Genomic DNA, 19377 nt, shown 5'->3' with positions numbered 1-19377 from the left:
CAACAATTCTGCCAAGATGAGGGGCCAAAATTCCTGCACAGCGCTGTAACAGACTCATTGCATGTTATCGCAAACACTTGATTGCAGTTGTTGCTGCTAAGGGTGGCCCAACCAGTTAAGTTTAAGGGACAAACACTTTTTCACACAGGGCCATGTGGGTTTGGATTTAGTTTTCCCTTCATTATAAAAAACTTCATTCAAAAACTGCATGTTGTGTTGAAGCACTTGTGTTATTTTTGATTAATATTTAAATTTGTTTGATGATCTGAAACATTAAAGTGTGACAAACATGCAAAAAATGTTTAAAAATCTGGTTTTCAACACATTTTCACTTTTTCAAATCACATACACTGCCGGTCAAAAGTTTGGGCTAAGTAGGATTTTTAATGTATTTAAAATAAGTTTATAATGCTCAATTAGATGCTCATTGATCATGTTCATAATGCTCATTGACCAAAAATACAGAAAAAAATTATATTGTCAAATATTATTATTATTATGATATAAAACAACATTGTTCTATTTTAATATACATTAAAAATCTAATTTATTTCCATGATTATTATCATTGCTGAAAACAACTGCATTGCTTAACATTTTTTTAGAACCTGTGATACTTTTATTTCCAGAATTCTTTGATCAATAAAAAGTTAAAAAGAACAGCATTTATTTTAAAATAGAAATCTTTTCTAACAATATACACTACTGTTCAAAAGTTTGGGGTCAGTACATTTTTATTCTTTCTTTTTTTTGAAAGAAATTATTACTTTTATTCCGCAACGATGTGTTAAATTGATAAAAAGTGATAGCAAAGACTTACATTGTTAGAAGATATTTCTATTTGAAATAAATGCTGTTCTTTTTAACTTTTTATTCACCAAAGAATTCTGAAAAAAAGTAATAACAGGTTCCAAAAAATATTTTGTAGCACAACTGTATGCTAATGCACAGCATAATTAGAATAATCAGAGTAATAGCTGAGAAATATATATATATACACACACACACATATATACATACACATACATACATAAACACACACACATATACATACACACACACTAAATCAGTTTATTAGAGAAAATTTAATGGAACCATTAAAATGTAATCTAACAAAAATTAATGGAAAACACAGGCCTTGGTAAAAATAAGACTGAATTTGGGAAAAATTAAATCATATTCCATAGGGCCTTTAAAATAAAAATTTTGTAAAACTTTTAATAAACTGCTGTTCAATTGTGTGAATTTCATGCTTTTAATTAATTAGACATGCTTTTTGAGTACTTTTTTTATTTAACCATTGAAATAGTCTATAAAAATTAAAATGGAAAAAATTGAATCCAGAAAAATAAAGACAAAAAAAGCAGAAATAGGGAACAAAAATAAAAAATAATGAAATTTGGGAATACATAAATAAAAATCCTACAGGCTTTTTTAGAGATACAACTCACCAAGACAAGACAAGTGTCGACCAGAGAGAACGTTCCCGATCGACCGATTCCTGCACTGCAGTGCACAACTGCTGGACCCTGCTCCATCCCGAGTGAGCCCGACTCCCGCACCTTAAACAGGAAATTCAGGAAGCTGGCTGGGGATTCTGGGACGCCAAAGTCAGGCCATGTGGTATAGTGAAAGTGATAGATCTGTCTCGTCTCCCCCGTCTAAGTGGATAAATAAATAATACATAAAACTGAACAGACTTGTAAAACAACAGAATTGTGTAGAATATTAGTATTGCATATTGCAGCATAGAATTGCAATTAAAATCTGCGTGAGAAGACATCAGATAGAATTCTGTGAGCAAGAATGTGATTTTCAGTGGTCAATGTGAGAAACTTACATTTGCATTCTGGAGTTCCAGCACTCTGGTGGTGTAATATGACTTCACGTCCTCTGACACTAGTGTAACCACAAAGCGGGTGTCACGAAACGACATCTCTGGTTCTTCTTGTGTCGGCCAATATTGTGCACACTTCTCCTGCATTAGGAATGTGTAGAAATAATGAAAAGTAGAACAAAAGTGTATTTCCTTTGTTTAAAACTAATCTGTAAAAGCTAACAACATCCTTGTATAAAAGTTATTTTAATACCCAAAGGCTGGTAAAGATGTTTTGAATTTAGATACAATAGCCTGCATTGACTGTGCTGAGGTCGAAGACGAATTTAGAGAAAAGACTCTTATTTAGAGTCATAAGATGCTTTTTTTAAAATCTGTGATAGTCTTATGACTTCACTCCAAATCAGAAGGTCAGTCTACAATGTCCAAAAACATATGTCTGCATTAAAACATTGCTTGTTTTTTTTTTAACTGTTCAAAATGTATTTTTACCAAACAGTTTCAGTTACACCCACTAATGGCATTTATCAGCAAATATACAGCGATAACTAGGTCAGTGACAGTGACAAATAAAGATCATGTGAGATGGTGTAGATAAAGATAATCTTAGAAAGATAATCATTGCATTCAATTAAAAAGGGAAATAAAAAGGGAAAAAACCCTTGGTAAATTTCACACAGTTTTGAATTTTAAATTCAGTTATTAAATCATGTTCTTTATTAAATGTATGAACTGCATTTATGTATTAGTTTCAATACATTTTTAGTTTTTATTCTTTTTTTAAATATTTCTATTTAGCTTTTATTCTAACACATTTTTGCACTTTTTAAGATGTTTTTACAAGCAGTTGCAGTAATTATAATGTTTATAATTAAGTAGCACGGGTATATTTGTTGAAATAGCCAAAAATATATTGTTTGGGTCAAAATGATCAATTATATGCCAAAAATCATTAGGATATTAAGTAAAAATCATGTACCAGAAAGATATTTTGCAAATGTCCTACCATAAATATATTAAAACTTAATTTTTGATTAGTAATATGCAATGCTAAGAACTTCACTCGGACCACTTTAAAGGCTATTTTCTCAAAAAATAAATTTTTTGCTCCCTCAGACTGCAGATTTGTATTTCAGCCAAATACTGTCCTATGCTAACAAACCATACATCAATGGAAAGCTTATTTATCCTTTCAAATAAAAAAGTACCATTATGGCTGGTTTTGTGGTCCAGGGTTACATTTAGATTTCATTCTAAGTTGTATTTCAATTAGGTTATCAATTTGTTATTTATATTTAAATTATAATATATAGATATTTATTACATATGTTTGTGTTTATTTTACATTTTAAATATTGTGATATATATGAGAAGTAGATTTTTTTTATCTTTTTTTTTAGTATTTTTATTGACAAATTTGTATTTGCATTTCGAATGTAATTTGGCAATTAAATGTATTAAATGGGCTTAGTTTTCACGGTTATTAATGTATGCAATTTCAGCAATAAAAATGTTAATAAATGTACCATTATGGCTGGTTTTGTGGTACAGGGTTACTAATAATTATAATATATAGATATTTATTTATTTACCATATATAAATATGTACAATGTATTTATTTACTATTTAATATTTAATGCAATATACTATTTTTTATCCCATGGAAAAAAGCAAATGTTTTTCTTAAAAACAAACTGAGAATCATTCCTTGGCACAAAAATAAAATAAAATCAAATACAATTAAATAAATATATCCATTGTATTGTTTTTTTTAAATAATACATTTTTGACTAGTGTGAAGTCAAGTGTGTCTAAACTTTTGACTGGTATTGTATTATATACTGGTAAAATATGTGTGTGTTATCAACAGTTTGATTTTAATAGGGCTTTTTAGGTTTTAGGTTTTATTGTTTACCTTTTCAAAAGTAATGAGAAAATGATTTTTGTATTTGTTTTTATTATTTATATTTATATTGTTATTTTATTTATTTTTTATTGACAAATTTGTATTTGCATTTTGAATGTAAATGTACCCATCTTATTTTCTATTGTATATTTAGTATTGATCTTTAATAAAGAAAAATTACTTGATTAATCAATGGAATAAATAGAATACTCGATTACTTAAGTAGTTATCAAGAACAACACTGCACTTCTACCAATCTATTAGTTCTTTAATACTGTGCCACTTACATAGTTCATATTACAGAGTTCAGCAGAGCCTTAGGGAGTCTAAGAGACAGACTTTACATTTCATTGTAGTATGAACGAGTGTGGAGGCTGAAAGCTCTGAGAGTGCTGCTTTTAAAGAGAAAGGGTTTGGATCAATGACGCTTACCGAGCCTTTCTCTATTACTCTGTTGAGCATGATAACGGCTTTGGTCTTCTGCTCCCAGATCATCAGCCAAAAGTGACCACAGGTGTTTCTCAGAGGGCCCTGACAATAAAGAAACATGCACAAAAAAGTGAACAATTAGTAGGGATGGGCCACAACAGTCACAAAAATGTGTCTTATGTAATATAGCTCCCTAAAGAAACTTGAACCCAACTCCAAACAAAGTTTTCAGAGCATTCATAAGACAGATGAATTGAGTAGTCATTGAGTAAACATCTCTAGTAGTTACCTATGCAAAAATCATACAATGCAAAAAAGTCTAGCACTCCTACAACAAAAACACCAAAGCAAAACTGCATCTCAAATGGCTGACTAATGTATTTGAGAGCGTGTGACCTTCTGCTACCCACACAGCTTGGTTGTAATAGACATTTGTAAAACCTACCACCTGCCTACATCATCCTGTAGTAGCATCTCTGTAAAGTAACTGGCAGCGATGGAGTAAAGGTAACTTAATAGTGCTGATAAAGGCTGCTAAGACATTTACAGTCCTGTTCTGTGTGCCTAAGCAAAGCACTTTCACCACAGGTTTCTATAAGGGGACGGTCCCTGCAATTAGTCCAATAACTTCAGACAAAAAAAAAGCCTGCTTAAGGCATCTTAGGCACACGTCAAAACAAAACCTTCCTGGCACAGAAAACAATGAAAATATTTATTGAAGTCCTATGACTGTTCCTTCCCCCGACTCCTCATTCATATGCGAGCTAGTGTCATTGTGTTGGTCTTAAACAGCATGAAATTCACCAAATTATCACTTAATTTTTAAGTTCCAGGGTTTCTATTTTAAAAATCAGATTTTAGAAACCTATTTTAAAGACATGCACAAATATAATGAATACCGTAGAGAACAAACCCATACAATTCCAAAATTAGTCATGATGCTTTCACAGATGCTTTCACTTAATTAACATGTTTTACATAGTATGTACATACATATTGAAATCAGTTTATGTACTAACATATCAATGCATTTTAGAAGTTGACTGATGCAGTAATAATGTGTTTAAAGAAAGACTCTGCAAGTAAAATGTATATACTGAACGTGCAATTGGTCTTTGTTCTTGGTCTTCATATGACGGGAAGGGAGAAGCTACAAGTGTTTACTTTGATTTAATTACAGATACAGTTTATTATGCAAACAAAATACCAATAACATCTAGATTTTTTTTTTTTTGCATATTATAGAACTTCAAACTAAAAACAAGCCTGAAATACACAATACTCTTATTTGGAAACTTTTATGTAAGGGCCCTATGAAATCAGTTCATGATTTTGTTTTGTTTTTTTAAATCTGTTTAAATTTTTCTAGATTCTGTTTTAATAGTTAAATTTTAAAAAATAATAATCAAAAAGCATTTTTCAATAATTGAAATTGTGAAACACAATTTAAAGCAATTTATTACAAGTTTAACAAAAAATTTATTTTAAGGCCCTGTGAAATCAGTTTTCCTTTTTTCTCAAATTCAGTTTTATTTTTTGTGTTTTTTAATTAATTTAATGATCAATAATCAATTTAATTTTTTATAATATATATTATAATTTTATAATATATAATACAAAAAAAAAATATATATATATATATAAAATTTTCTTTCTTTTTTACGAGAAATACTGTAATATGTATTTACATTTTTCTGAAAAACAAATATTTTTTCTGGTAAACATTTCTTAAAAAGTGATGTTTTAATGATAATAATTGTATTTGTAGTAGTACTATCATTACATTGAGCAGTACAGTCAAACCAAAAGTAATTTTGACACTAGATATAATTTTTTATACATATTTTTTACTAGTGGGTTGGCTCAGGACAATATAGTTCAATTGAGGATACCGTGACATATTATACCCAAAAATACATACAATGGGAAAATGTGACTAAAAATTATTCAGACACTTGTTTTACTTTAAGCATTTTTCTTTAATTGCTAATACAACCTTTTTGCACCACAGACTGAATTAAGCATTGCTTGGTAATTGGTCAACAAAGTACTGATAGTTGTGTAAATACTTTCATACTAAGTTTTTTTTTTTTCTAAACTATAGCAAATAAACTGTGATAACATGAGAAATGTTGAAGGTGTCTGAGTAAATTTTGGATTGACTGTACATTTTTGTGTCACCGTTAAACCAAACTTTTATTTGACGGGTTGTTATGAAGACCTTTAAGTTTCTGTTTGTATATGATATAACAATAGTTTTGTCATGAAAGAAATATGCATGAAGTGACTCTCAGAGCAGTTTCAGAGACTGTTTTTCTGCTCATGTATTCATATATTGAGGCAACAGTGGCTGAAATACACACAACAACAACACCACCACCACTCACATTTTGACACTTTTTAATTTTTAACTCAATCACAGCTTTTGATTGCACTTTGCCTGTGGCCTACATGCTTGGAGCTCCAGGGGTAAATTTAGTGGTCTGCAAGGTGTTCTCTCACCTGGGTAAGTATGTATCTTCTCTGGGCTTCTTCCAATACCACAAGGCTGGCATTGATGTAGTCATTTTCTGTGTTTTCTAATTTCACCCGACTGTGGTCGACTGATATGTTTGGAAAAAAGTTAAACAATGTCAGACTCAACATTGCAGACCAGTTGCATTACAATGACAAGAGATGAATCCTAATCTGAGGTTACTCACATGGGCTCACATCTCTGTATCTGTTTCGATTGCGATTCTCTGGATACTTGGCCACTCTGAAAGCACTTTCGTGTGACTGGTTGCGTATTTCCTGGAAAGAAGAAATACATTCGATCACTGAGTATTTCCTGGAAAAGAGCTTCAAAACAACAGTTAAATCAGGTCATTACTGATTCATTTGGTTCATCAAGTTTCATTTCAAGCCCATGTCTGCAAACACAGGACAGGAAAACACATTTAAAAGAAATTAGCTGACCATGTCAGTTGTGACTGAGCAGCTTCCAGAAGTGGAAACGTAATATTACTGGAAACATAAATCAAGGAAGCTACATGTGGTCTCTTTTGTGGTTTGTTAGACAAACTCACAGAGCATTCAATAACACAATTTCATATGAAGTCTACGAATATTCACTACCAGTCAAAAGTTTTTAAACAGTAAGATTTTTAATGTTTTTTAAATAAGTGTACATATTTTAATATGTACAAGTCAGAATAAGTATGTTGTTTGAATGTTTACATAAATACTGTTACACTGAATGACAATTTTAAAAGATTTCAACCGAATTTTGACATTTTAGTCTCTGAATACTTATTTGAAACCTTGAAAGTAGACACTTTACTTACATTCGACGTGCTTTCTATGCACATAAAATCACTTTTGTAAATTTCTTTTTTAATGTCTTTGACCCATTTACATTTTTCTGTTACATCAATTCTGGTAAACAATTAATCTGGTAAAAATTGCTTTAAAGTAATGTTTTAATAACAATTTTATTTGTAGTAGTCATCCAAACTCACCCAGCATTCAATAACACAATTTTATATGAAGTCTATGAATATTCACTACCAGTCAAAAGTTTTTGAACAGTAAGATTTTTTATGCTTTGCGAGTGTCTCTAGCTTTGTATTTATTTGATCCGAAGACAGCAAAAACAGTAAAATACTGAAATATTTTTACTATTTAAAATAATAGTTTTCTATTTGAACATATTTTAAAATGCAATTACTCTTGTGATTTCAAAGCTGAATTTTCAGCATTATTACTCCAGTCACATGATCCTTCAGAAATCATTCAAATATTCTGTTTTGCTGCTCAAAAAACATTTATTTTGTTGAAAAAAAAAAAAAAAAAAACGCTGAGTAGAATTTCTTGAGGGTTTCCGATAAATAGAAAATTGAGAAGAACAGCATTTATCTAAAATAGAAATCTTTTGTAAAATTATAAACGTCTTTACCATCACTTTTGACCAATTTAAAGCCTCCTTGCTAAATAAAAGTATTCATTTCTATCATTATAAAAAACATACTGACTCAAAGCTTTTAAATAGTATAGTTTATAATGTTACAAAAGCTTTTTATTTCATATAAACTTATGTCTTTGGATATTTCTATTCATCAAAGAATCCTGAATTTTTTTTTTTGACAATAATGATAAGAAATGTTTCTTGAACAGCAAATCAGCATATTAAAATTATTTCTGATCATTAAAATGATCATGCAACTGGAGTAATGATGCTGCTTAACATTTAGCTTTGAAATAACAGGAATAAATTACATTTTAAAATATAAATAGAAAGCAGTTATTTTAAATAGTAAAACTATTTCACAATATTACTGCTGTCGCTGTATTTTCAAATAAATGCAGGCTTGGTGACTGCTTTACAAAGATTAAAAATCTTCCTGTTCAAAAACTTTTGACTGGTAGTGTATACTTGTTTATTAAACACTATAGAAGTAAAATCCACTTAACAGACTTTAATACTCCATTGTTTAAGTGTGTAAGGTACTAAAATTTAAAGAAGACTACATAAAAGTTTTACTGAACAGACGGTCCTGCTGTTTTCAGTGGTTAGGGCAATAATGTTAAAACGTAACAGTTGTTGTTTACAGAAAATAAACGTGTAAATCAGAAATAGCAAACAGCTGTTATTCTTATAAACGGAGGGAATGTGTTACACTGTTGTCATAAGATGTCAGAGTCTCAAAAGAGGTTTGCAGCCTACAAAAACAGCATTTCGGCCATTGAAGGAGTAGTTCACTTTCAGAACAAAAATGTACTCACCCCCTTGTCATCCAAGATGTTCATGTCTTTCTTTCTTCAGTCGTAAGGAAATTATGTTTTTTGAGGAAAACATTTCAGGATTTCTCTCCATATAATGGACTTCTAAGGTGCACCCCGAGTTTGAACTTCCAAAATGGAGCTTTAAAGGGCTCTAAACGACCACGGCGGAGGAAAGAAGGGTCTTATCTAGCAAACGATCGGTTATTTAAAAAAAAAAAAAACTATTTATATACTTTTTAACCTCAAAAGCTTGTCTTGTTTAGCTCTGTGTAGAGATTAAAAAGTATATAAATTGTAAAAGTTTTTAGAAAAAACATTACTGGGATCATTTAGAGCCCTGTATATAAACTGCATTTTGGAAGTTCAAACTCAGTGGCACCATAGAAGTCCATTATATAGAGAGAAATCCTGAAATGTTTTGAGGTTAAAAAGTATATAAATTGTAAATGTTTTTAGAAAATAACTGATCATTTCGCTAGATAAGACCATTCTTCCTCGGTTTGGATCATTTAGAGCCCTTTGAAGACACATTTAAGCTGCATTTTGGAAGTTCAAACTCGGAGGCACCATAGAAGTCCATTATATAGAGAAAAATCCTGAAAAGTTTTGAGGTTAAGAAGTATATAAATTATCTTTTTTTTTTTTTTTTTTTTTTAGAAAATAACCAATCGTTTTGCTAGATAAATCCTTCTTTCTTCGGCTGTGATTGTTTAGAGCCGTCTGAAACTGCACTTTGGAAGTTCAAACTCAGAGGCACCATAGAAGTCCATTATATAGAGAGAAATCCTGAAATGTTTTGAGATTAAAAAGTATATAAATTGTCTTTTTTTTTTTTTTTAGAAAATAACCGATCGTTTTGCTAGGTAAGACCCTTCTTTCCTCGGCTGTAATCGTTTAGAGCCGGTTGAAGCTGCATTTTGGAAGTTCAAATTCGGGGCACTATAGAAGTCCATTATATGGAGAGAAATCCTGAAATGTTTTCCTCAAAAAAAAACAATTTCCTTACGAATTAAGAAAGACAACAACATCTTGGATGACAAGGGGGTGTACATTACATTATCTATAAATTTTTGTTCTGAAAGTGAACTACTCCTTTAATGTCATGTTAAAACGTTGTGTAACGTTACTTTAGGCAGTTACGATACATTAAGAGTTCAATCTCAGCCTAAAATACATGTTCTCCAATTTATCACCAGTGTGCTTTCGGTTATATCAAAAATAAGTATAGTATTTAAAATAGGTTATAGTTCAACAGTCTACAATGCTCAAACGTGTTGTCTATGTAGTTTACTAGACTCTGAGTCTGAGGCACAGTTATGTTTAACTCACAACTAGAGTTTACGACAGGACAACCACCATAACATCCCGGCTTCACAGCTTTACTTTCATTTCATCCAATTTCAACAACAGTCAAAAGGAGAAGAGTGACAGCACACGCAATTCAAGTTTGTCAAGACACAAGGAGATAAAAAGTCATTTCTCTCACGGCTAAATGTAGATTGCGTGGCTCATTAGCATGCTAGCTGTCTTAGCTTTACTTACTAAATAAAGGTTTTGCCAGCGGCCCTCTGAATCTATGTCCTCAAACTCCTGCTCCATTTCTCCGTCAATTCCTTCCGCTTTAAGCTTCTTTTTTTAGTGAGAATGGACGTCACAGCTGTAGAAATCAGTCATTTCTCGTCCTCGCACTGAGCCGCTGAGAGAGTCTGTCAGTGTTTGTCCGTGTCGCTGACATTTGCGACGAGAAGCTCAGTGACCTGCGCATGCGCGGTGAGGAGAGCGGCGCTCAACTGCTCATGCGCAGTGAAAGAGCGCCTTCAAGATGTCAGAGCAGGGCGAACATGTCAAATATGTCAGGGATTTGCACCTTGTTGGACATGTTTCTTATATATAGCCTATTTTTACAAATATATTTTTAAAATAGATTATTAGGCAATGAAAATGCAAAGTAGCAGCATAGATAAATGTTAGAATCTTCGTATTAGCACCAATGTTACTTTTAAAAGTATTGCATTGCAATATTGAGTTACTCCCTAAAAAAGTAACGAGTAACGTTACTTAATTACTTTTTATGGAAAGTAATGCGGTACGTTACTTTTTATATCTGGCCAGGGTTTTCTTGTTTGTTTTTAAGGCGAGACACTGCAGGTAAATAAGGTACAAAAAGTAACGTACTCGGTTACTAACGTAACCTCTGTTCTCTCTAGAGAGGGAACGAGTACTGCGTAATATCTTACGCTAGGGTAAAATCCTTTTCTGCGAGATATTGAAGCCAAAAATATAATGTAAAGCGCGTTGCAGCAGCATACAGACATAGGCGAAACAGCTTGCGCGCCTATTGGCTGCTCTGCGGCAACTGCAGCAGCCTATAGAGCGAGGCCTGGCGCGACGCCAGATCCAATGGGGGCATTTCACGCCCTTTGCGTCGCTTCGCGCCCTTTTCGTAGCTTCCCGCCTAAAAGGGCGTGGTCTAGGCCTATAAAGACCGCTCGTAGGCAGCTATTATCTGGTTTTTCATCATCGAAGCAACCAGAGCGTGCGCATGTACGGCAAGATACGCAGTACTCGTTCCCTCTCTAGAGAGAACAGAGGTTACGTTAGTAACCGAGTACGTTCTCTTACGAGAGGTCTCTCGTACTGCGTAATATCTTACACTAGGGGACCCAGTGTAAAACGCCGTGCATGCTGAGATCTGACACCAAAGACCCAAGGGCGAAAGCCCGGGGTTCATACAGTTCATAATCACCTATAGAACTCACAGGGAGTCCGGGGAAGAGGGAGGGACAACGCCGCACTCTTCCACATAGTGCAGCGTCACTCAGATGCTAAGTAAACGTACATACAGGGCGGGGTTACGGCCTGAGCTGACGTAATAATAAGGGTCTTCACACAGTTTGCCCAGACACATCTTGTGCTATTACTTTCACTGTCGACCCTAGAGCTGTGCTCAGTAGACGCAGCATTCCGAGCTGATAACATCAGGTCAGACAATACTGAATATCTAGACTGACAGCAGCCTGGCCTGTAAGGCGGGAACCTCCAGGTTGTAAAACCTTATAAATGTAGACGGAGAGGCCCAGCCCGCCGCCGTACAAATATCTTGCAAGGCAATCCCACTCGACCAAGCCCACGACGAGGCCACGCCCCTCGTGGAATGTGCTCTGACACCTAGCGGGCACTGCATGCCCTTGGAAGCATATGCCAGCGCAATAGCATCAACTATCCATCTGGATAAGCTCTGTTTCGACGCGGCCAGTCCCTTGGGATGCCCGTAAAACGAAACAAAAAGCTGTTCTGTCTGTCTAAAAGCAGACGAGCGAGACACGTAAGCTCGTAATGCCCTGACTGGGCATAGGAGGCTCGCGTCCGTTTCCTCATCATTGACCGGTAGGGCTGACAGCGCGATGACCTGTGCCCTAAACGGTGTGTTGAGTGATTTTGGAACGTAACCATGCTTGGGTTTGAGTATGACTTTAGAATCATTAGGTCCAAATTCCATGCACGTCGCGCTCACAGATAGTGCGTGCAAATCCCCTATGCGCTTCACTGAAGCGAGAGCCAGCAGAAACACAGTCTTAAGAGACAGGTATTTCAAATCAATCGTCTGCAGAGGCTCGAATGGTCCACCTTTCATGGCCTCTAGTACCACAGAAAGGTCCCATACGGGGACTGAAGGAGGTCTGGGGGGATTTAGTCTTCTAGCTCCCCTCAGGAAGCGAATAACTAAATCATTCCTTCCTATTGACTGACCTAGCGTTGTGCTCGAAAACGCTGTTATGGCCGCCACATAGACTTTGAGCGTGGACGGGGTTCTGCCCTTGTCCAGCAGCTCTTGTAGAAAGGAAAGCACCTCCATCACACCACAGTTAGTGGGTGACGAGCCGCGGGCTGCGCACCAGCCCGAAAACACTGACCATTTTGAGGAATAGAGCCGTCTCGTAGAAGGGGCTCTAGCCTGCGTGATCGTGTTTAATACTCCTTTAGGGAGTTCATCATATATTCGCTGGTGGCCCAGACATGAAGGGACCACAGCTCTGGGTGAGGATGCCAAATCGAGCCGCTGGCCTGAGAGAGAAGGTCTCTCCTCACTGGTATCGGCCACGGGGCAGTGCTCGTCAGCTGCATCAGCGCTGGGAACCAGGGCTGGTTTTCCCAAAACGGCGCTATCAGCAGTATTGAACATCCTTTTTCCCTGATCCTCTCTATCACCTGAGGTAGGAGAGAGACGGGGGGAAAAGCATAGAGATGACGTCGGGGCCATTCGTGGGCCAGCGCGTCTCTGCTTTTTGAGTAAAATTCCTGACAGTGAGCGTTGTTCGGAGACGCAAACAGGTCTACTTCCGCTCTGCCGAATTTTTTCCACAGTAGTTGTACTGTCTGTGGGTGTAGAGACCATTCGCCTGCTGGAACATTGTTCCTGGACAGTCTGTCTGGCCCTATGTTTAGAAGCCCCGGCACATGCGCTGCTCTCAACGAGCGCAGGTTGCGCTGAGCCCATACCAGGAGGCGTTCTGCAAGTCTGTATAGGTTTTTGGACCTGAGACCGCCCTGGCGATTTATATAGGAAACCACTGACATGTTGTCCGAGCGGACTAGTAGATGGTTTCCTTTTATTTGGGGACAGAAGCGTGTCAGCGCGTTCTGTACTGCCAGCATTTCGAGGCAGTTGATATGCAGGAGCTTTTCCCGTTCTGACCACTGGCCAAAAGACGGTCTGCCCTCGAGCAGAGCCCCCCATCCCGAGGTGGACGCGTCCGTAGACACCACTTTTATTCTCAAGGAAGTCCCCAGTCTTACACCTGACTGGTACCAGTCGACTGCTTTCCACGGTTTCAGGGCTGTGACACATTTCTGATTGACCGTGATACGAAGCCGACCGGACGCCCACGCTTGACGCGGGACGCGCGCTTTCAGCCAAAACTGCAGTGGGCGCATACATAGCAGACCCAGCTGCAGAACTGATGACGCTGAGGCCATGACCCAGCATTTTCTGAAATTTTTTGAGCGGGACGGATGCGCCGCAGCGGAACGAGCCCGCTGTGTGCTGAATGTCCGCTGCGCGCTGTGATGACGGCCGCGCTATCATTGACAGTCAGTCCATTTCTGTGCCCAGGAAGGAAGTTTTCTGACTGGGGGACAGGGAGCTCTTCGCCCAATTGACTCTGAGACCCAAATTCTCGAGGTGATCGAGTAACATGGTCGTATGTTGTACAAGCACTGAGCGAGACTGCGCTAGAATCAGCCAATCGTCCAAATAGTTCAGTATGCGCATGCCTTTCAGTCTGAGAGGAACGAGCGCTGCGTCCATGCACTTCGTAAATGTACGGGGACAAACCGAACGGCAGGACTGTGTACTGATATGCCTGGCCCTCGAAGGCGAATCTCAAAAACCGCCTGTGACGTGACGCTATCTGTATTTGAAAATACACGTCTTTCAGATCCACTGACACGAACCAGTCTCCTTGGCGAACTTGCGCGAGGATTTTTCTGGTCGTGAGCATCCTGAACCGACGCTTCACCAGCGCTTTGTTCAGTTGCCTTAGATCTAATATGGGTCTGAGAACACCGTCTTTTTTCGGTACCAGGAAATATCTGCTGTACAGCCCTCCTTCGCTTTGAGCTTGAGAAAGGGGCTCTATGACCCCTTTGCTCAATAGTTTCGCCACTTCGGCTCGAAGCAGGTGTGCTGCTTCTGTCTGCATTGTGGTCTCGACGCACGCTGTATAGCGGCGCGGGCGTCGGTGAAACTGTAGCGAATAGCCTCCTTTTATAATGTCCAGCACCCATTTCGAAACCCCTGGAAGCTTTTCCCATGCGTTTGCATGAATAGCTAGAGGTTGAATACGAAGCGCGCTCCGTTCAATCAGTAACGGAGTGGTTTCGGTGTGCTGTGGCACCAGAGACGTGCTCGCGACATTCGGGGCGTGGGGCACGCTGATAGCGGGAACTATTATGTCTGTGTGTGGATGTGGTTGTGTGGCAACAGGCACATTTAACACACTGCAAACACCGTTCGCCTGCATGCACGTTAGTTTCGTTTTTACAGAAACCTTTTGACGTGCGTAATGTCATGTCTGTGGGCACTGTGAAGTGGGCACGTTTACCACATGTGAAGCGCAATCGATCTGAGTCGATTTTATGTGCGCAGGGTCTGTGTGACAGGTTGTGCTTGTGTGTAGAGATGGGCACTGGAAAGTGGGCATTCTGACTACACGTGAAACACCATCGGCTGTGGCCGGTTGTGAAGCGCAATCGATCTGAGTCGATTTTATGTGCGCGTGACCTGTGTGACAGGGTGTGCTTGTGTGTAGAGATGGGCACTGGAAAGTGGGCATTCTGACTACACGTGAAACACCATCGGCCGTGGCACCAGAAAATACACTCTTTTTTGGATTTATCTGGGTAGCCGTGAGAACGGCTTTTGAGTACAGGCAAACGGGCGACAGAGCCGGTTTGTTGGCTGCAAAATACACTGGAACAGTCACAATTCTTGGAACTGAACGAGCAAATACCTTTGGTGGGGGTCCGGCGACAGCGGGACTCGCGCACCGTCTTTTTCCTAGCTTTGTTAGGACTGCTTCGGAGGCTCAGGTTTCAATTCCAATCTGGGCCTCGGGCCGCGCCCGGCGGGACGGCGGCCAGAAGAGCGGGAACGCGGTCTCGCGCCCTGCGCTCGGTGGCGCTGCGAAGCGGCAACAGCGGGCTGTGGCTGGGGTCGTGAGCTCTGCGCGGACGGTTTCACACGACCGGCTGCAGAGCTGGAGCGCTTCGGCAGGAAGTGCCTCATCGCCTGGGACGCTTTCTGTACCTCGGCGAATCTCTCTGCAAAGTCCTTGACAGAGGATCCAAAAAGGCCAGCGGGAGAGAGCGGAGCATCGAAGAACGCGGTGCGCTCAGACTCAGCCATCTCCGAAAGCGTCAGCCACAAATGTCTCTCGGTTACCGTGAGCGAAGCCATGTTGCGTCCAATGGCCTGTGCTGCGGACTTTGTAGCGCGGAGGGCGAGGTCCCTGGCGCTCCTAAGGTCCGGCACACAAATCGCGTCAGGGCCTTCCTCATCCATCCTTCGGAGGAGGTCAGCCTGGAAAACCTGCAGCGTGGCCATTGTGTGCAGTGCTGACGCGGCCTGCCCGGCAGCGGTGTAAGCGCGGCGGAGCAGGTTTGATGTTTGGCGGCATGCTTTAGAAGGCAGTGTCGACTTAGCACGCCGTCCAGTGGAGGGCGGGCACAAGTGGGCTGCTATCGCCTCCTCGACAGGTGGCAGAGAGAGGTATCCTCTCTTCTCTGCGCCGTCCACAGTAGAGAACGCCAAAGAAGAGGATGGGCGCACTCTCGCTGAGTAGGGGGCGCTCCAGGACTTAGCCAGTTCTTCGTGAAGCTCAGGAAGAAAAGGTGCTGGTTTGCACGCGCTTGAAGCGCGTTCCACTTTAGGCAGAAAACAGCCGTCCAACCTGTTGTAAGCGGGCTGCTCCGGTGAGGACCACTCGAGGCCCAGGCACGCCGTGGCCTGTGTGAGTATCCGCATCAGTTCCGCCTCAATCGAAGCTCTCGAGCCTGACGGAGCGTGGGCGGGGGGAGCGAGGTCCACAGAGCTCGCCCAATCCTCACTGCCTGACTCCAGGATAGAGCAGGATTCCTCCTCCTCCATGACGGCACCCTCGTCAGCCGTGTCGGTGCAAAGGGCGGCGGGCAGCGGCCACTTAACATCCTGGACGGAGGTTGACGAGATCGGTGAAGCTGGCGGGCGAACCGGCGAGCTTTGTTGGCTGGGGGGGGGGCGCTTCTTACGGCGCGACACCGCGGCGGGCGGGGGAGCAGTTTCGGCGAAGAATGCCAGGCGAGTCCTCAGAGTCGCCATCGGCAATGGTTCGCAATGAGGGCAGCCGCCCTCAGCAAGCGCGAGCGCCGCGTGCTCCTCACCCAGGCAGGAAACGCAGATGACATGGCGGTCCCCGTCGCTGAGTGTGGCTCTGCATGAGCCGCAGGAGGGCATCTTTAAAAAGACGCTTGCTCTTTTTGTTGAGAAGTGTGTATCGCAACGGCGACACACACTTAGGATTTAAAGGATATAAGCGCCGGAAAGCGCAGCAGGAAGGCAAGGAAGGCGGCGTGGCCAGCAGCTTCAGTGACTCGTCCCGCTGAGATGCTTGCAGTCGACGGCGGCTTCTTCTCCGGCTCCAGTGATGCGTTTGCTTCGCTTGAAGGATGAAAAATCAGATAATAGCTGCCTACGAGCGGTCTTTATAGGCCTAGACCACGCCCTTTTAGGCGGGAAGCTACGAAAAGGGCGCGAAGCGACGCAAAGGGCGCGAAATGCCCCCATTGGATCTGGCGTCGCGCCAGGCCTCGCTCTATAGGCTGCTGCAGTTGCTGCAGAGCAGCCAATAGGCGCGCAAGCTGTTTCGCCTATGTCTGTATGCTGCTGCAACGCGCTTTACATTATTTCAAAATTAAGGATAATTTTTGGCTTCAATATCTCGCAGAAAAGGATTTTCCCCTAGCGTAAGATATTACGCAGTACGAGAGACCTCTCGTAAGAGAACTAATAATTATTACCTTACTTAGTTGATTGATAACATTGATAATTGTAAACATTTTTTGTATTACAAGTTTTCTAAAATGTAAGGTTTAAATATGCAAATGAGACATTATTTAATTAAACATGTGCTAATTTGCATACATTTCTAGTACAAAAATCTGAACACTGGTCAGTTTCAAAATTCTTGACATATCAGAGTCAAAACTTTTTATAGAGGGAATTTTGGGTATCTCATTTTGTCACGCCCTAATTAAAAAAAAAACCTAGAACAGAAAGGAAACACATTTTTTTTTCATTTTGTATATAATCAAGCAAATCATGTACAAGTCCCTCTTTAGGATATAGACAGGAATAAAAAGGTAAAGTTTGGTGTGTGTGAGTGCTACTGAAGTGGAGATATATGGCTCAGTGTAGAAGAAAAAAATGGTTTTGAATATCTGTATTGTAATTGAAATTTATTGACACAAATAGATAAAGTGCTATACAAGAAACACTTAACAGTGTTGCTTGGATTTTTTCTTTACACTAGTCTGAAAAAACACTTAATGAAAAACCAAAAAGCCCCAAATCTCAAATTTGACAGGTGTGACACTGTCTCCCCTTAACAAAACATTATAATTTTGGCAAATGCAAAAGCCTTTACACCAAAAGCCTCAGGCTTAGAGGAAAGTTAAAAGGTTATTAAAATGGGATTAAATACATAAAGGATATTTGTATTATTTAACATATTAAATTATTGCAGGTTTGCTTTGAATTTCACTGTTTTTATTCCTTTTGAGGAATACTGTATCTGTTTTTTAGTGAGTGAGATGAATTAATGCATGTTCACATTTATTCTAGAACTAATGTAACGTCTTACTTATGATTTCTTTCAACATGGGGACAGTAGAGCTTTTAATCAATAAATGGATGAAAAGTAACTGGTGTTATTTATTTGAAAAAGTAACTCAGATATTTTGGCTTGTGACAGCTAGATACTGTATTAAGTAAATATACACTGATACTATTTAAAATGGTTAAGAGCCGTGAGTGTTCTCTCGTTTTATTTTGTTGTTTGATTAACATTATAAACACAAGAAACAGAAACAGAAGGTACGAGGCTGCTGTCACTTTTTAAATAAATAAATAAATAAATAAAACTGCCTATTTTTATATACTATATAAGTGTCATGTATCTGGTCTGTCTTCTCATCATGAACTCTTGCACACACATTCTGGACTGCAATCCCCATAAGCCACTGCACCAATCACTGCACACAGCTGCTCCTTGTTTCCCACTGAACTGATTGCTGCACACACCTGTATCACATTTACCCACATGCATTTAAGCCACAGACACACACACTTCCTTGCGAGGTCTTATTGTTCCCTATGGTCGTAATTCTAAGAGTTATCTCTGTGTTGGATTGTCTGTGTATGACTCTGGACTGTGTACCCCGTTGACGATTCCTGCTTCCTGCCATTGCGACCATTCCCTGTCTATCGAACTGTTTCCCGGATTACCTACGTTGTTCCTGTTTTCTGGTGATTATTCTGGCCTGTTGACGATTCTAAATAAATGCTGCAAATGGATCCGCACGTCTCAGTCTGACTCCTTGTGACAGAAGACCTCGCCATTACAAGGATCCAGCAGCTTTATTCTCCAGCATCACAATATGGACCCGCATGAGTCTGTAAGCAAGATGGCCTCCCTTCTAGAGTCTCTTGACAAGATGACCTCCCTTCTAGACTCGCAAAATGTTCGCAAAATGGCTGCCCTTCCAGAGTCTGCTCTCAAGATGGGCCCCCTTCCACAGCCATGGCACAAGATGGCTACCATCAAATCAGTGACTGCGCCGCCAGAGCGCCCTCCAGTGACTGCGCCGCCAGAGCGCCCTCCAGTGACTGCGCCGCCAGAGCGC

The 19377-nt window shown here is 39.6% G+C and overlaps 1 protein-coding gene across 1 annotated transcript in view; it reads right to left on the bottom strand.

Annotated features, from left to right (window-relative positions):
• Positions 1 to 10666, bottom strand: part of ptpn2b (protein tyrosine phosphatase non-receptor type 2b) — a 38678-nt gene extending 28012 nt beyond the window's left edge. The window contains exons 1-6 of the mRNA XM_073821771.1: positions 10480 to 10666; positions 6876 to 6966; positions 6676 to 6776; positions 4177 to 4275; positions 1841 to 1978; positions 1452 to 1661 (exon numbers count right to left, since the gene is read on the bottom strand). Of these exons, the coding sequence (XP_073677872.1) occupies positions 1452 to 1661; positions 1841 to 1978; positions 4177 to 4275; positions 6676 to 6776; positions 6876 to 6966; positions 10480 to 10536 (696 nt within the window). The 5' untranslated portion in view covers positions 10537 to 10666. The remainder of the gene's footprint in view (positions 1 to 1451; positions 1662 to 1840; positions 1979 to 4176; positions 4276 to 6675; positions 6777 to 6875; positions 6967 to 10479) is intronic.
• Between the last annotated feature and the right edge of the window lie 8711 nt (positions 10667 to 19377).

This window comes from Garra rufa, chromosome 17 (genome assembly GCF_049309525.1).
Source record: "Garra rufa chromosome 17, GarRuf1.0, whole genome shotgun sequence".
Lineage (NCBI taxonomy): Eukaryota > Metazoa > Chordata > Actinopteri > Cypriniformes > Cyprinidae > Garra > Garra rufa.
The sequence above is the reverse complement of the archived record's forward strand: the minus strand, read 5'-3'. Positions and strand labels throughout refer to the sequence as shown.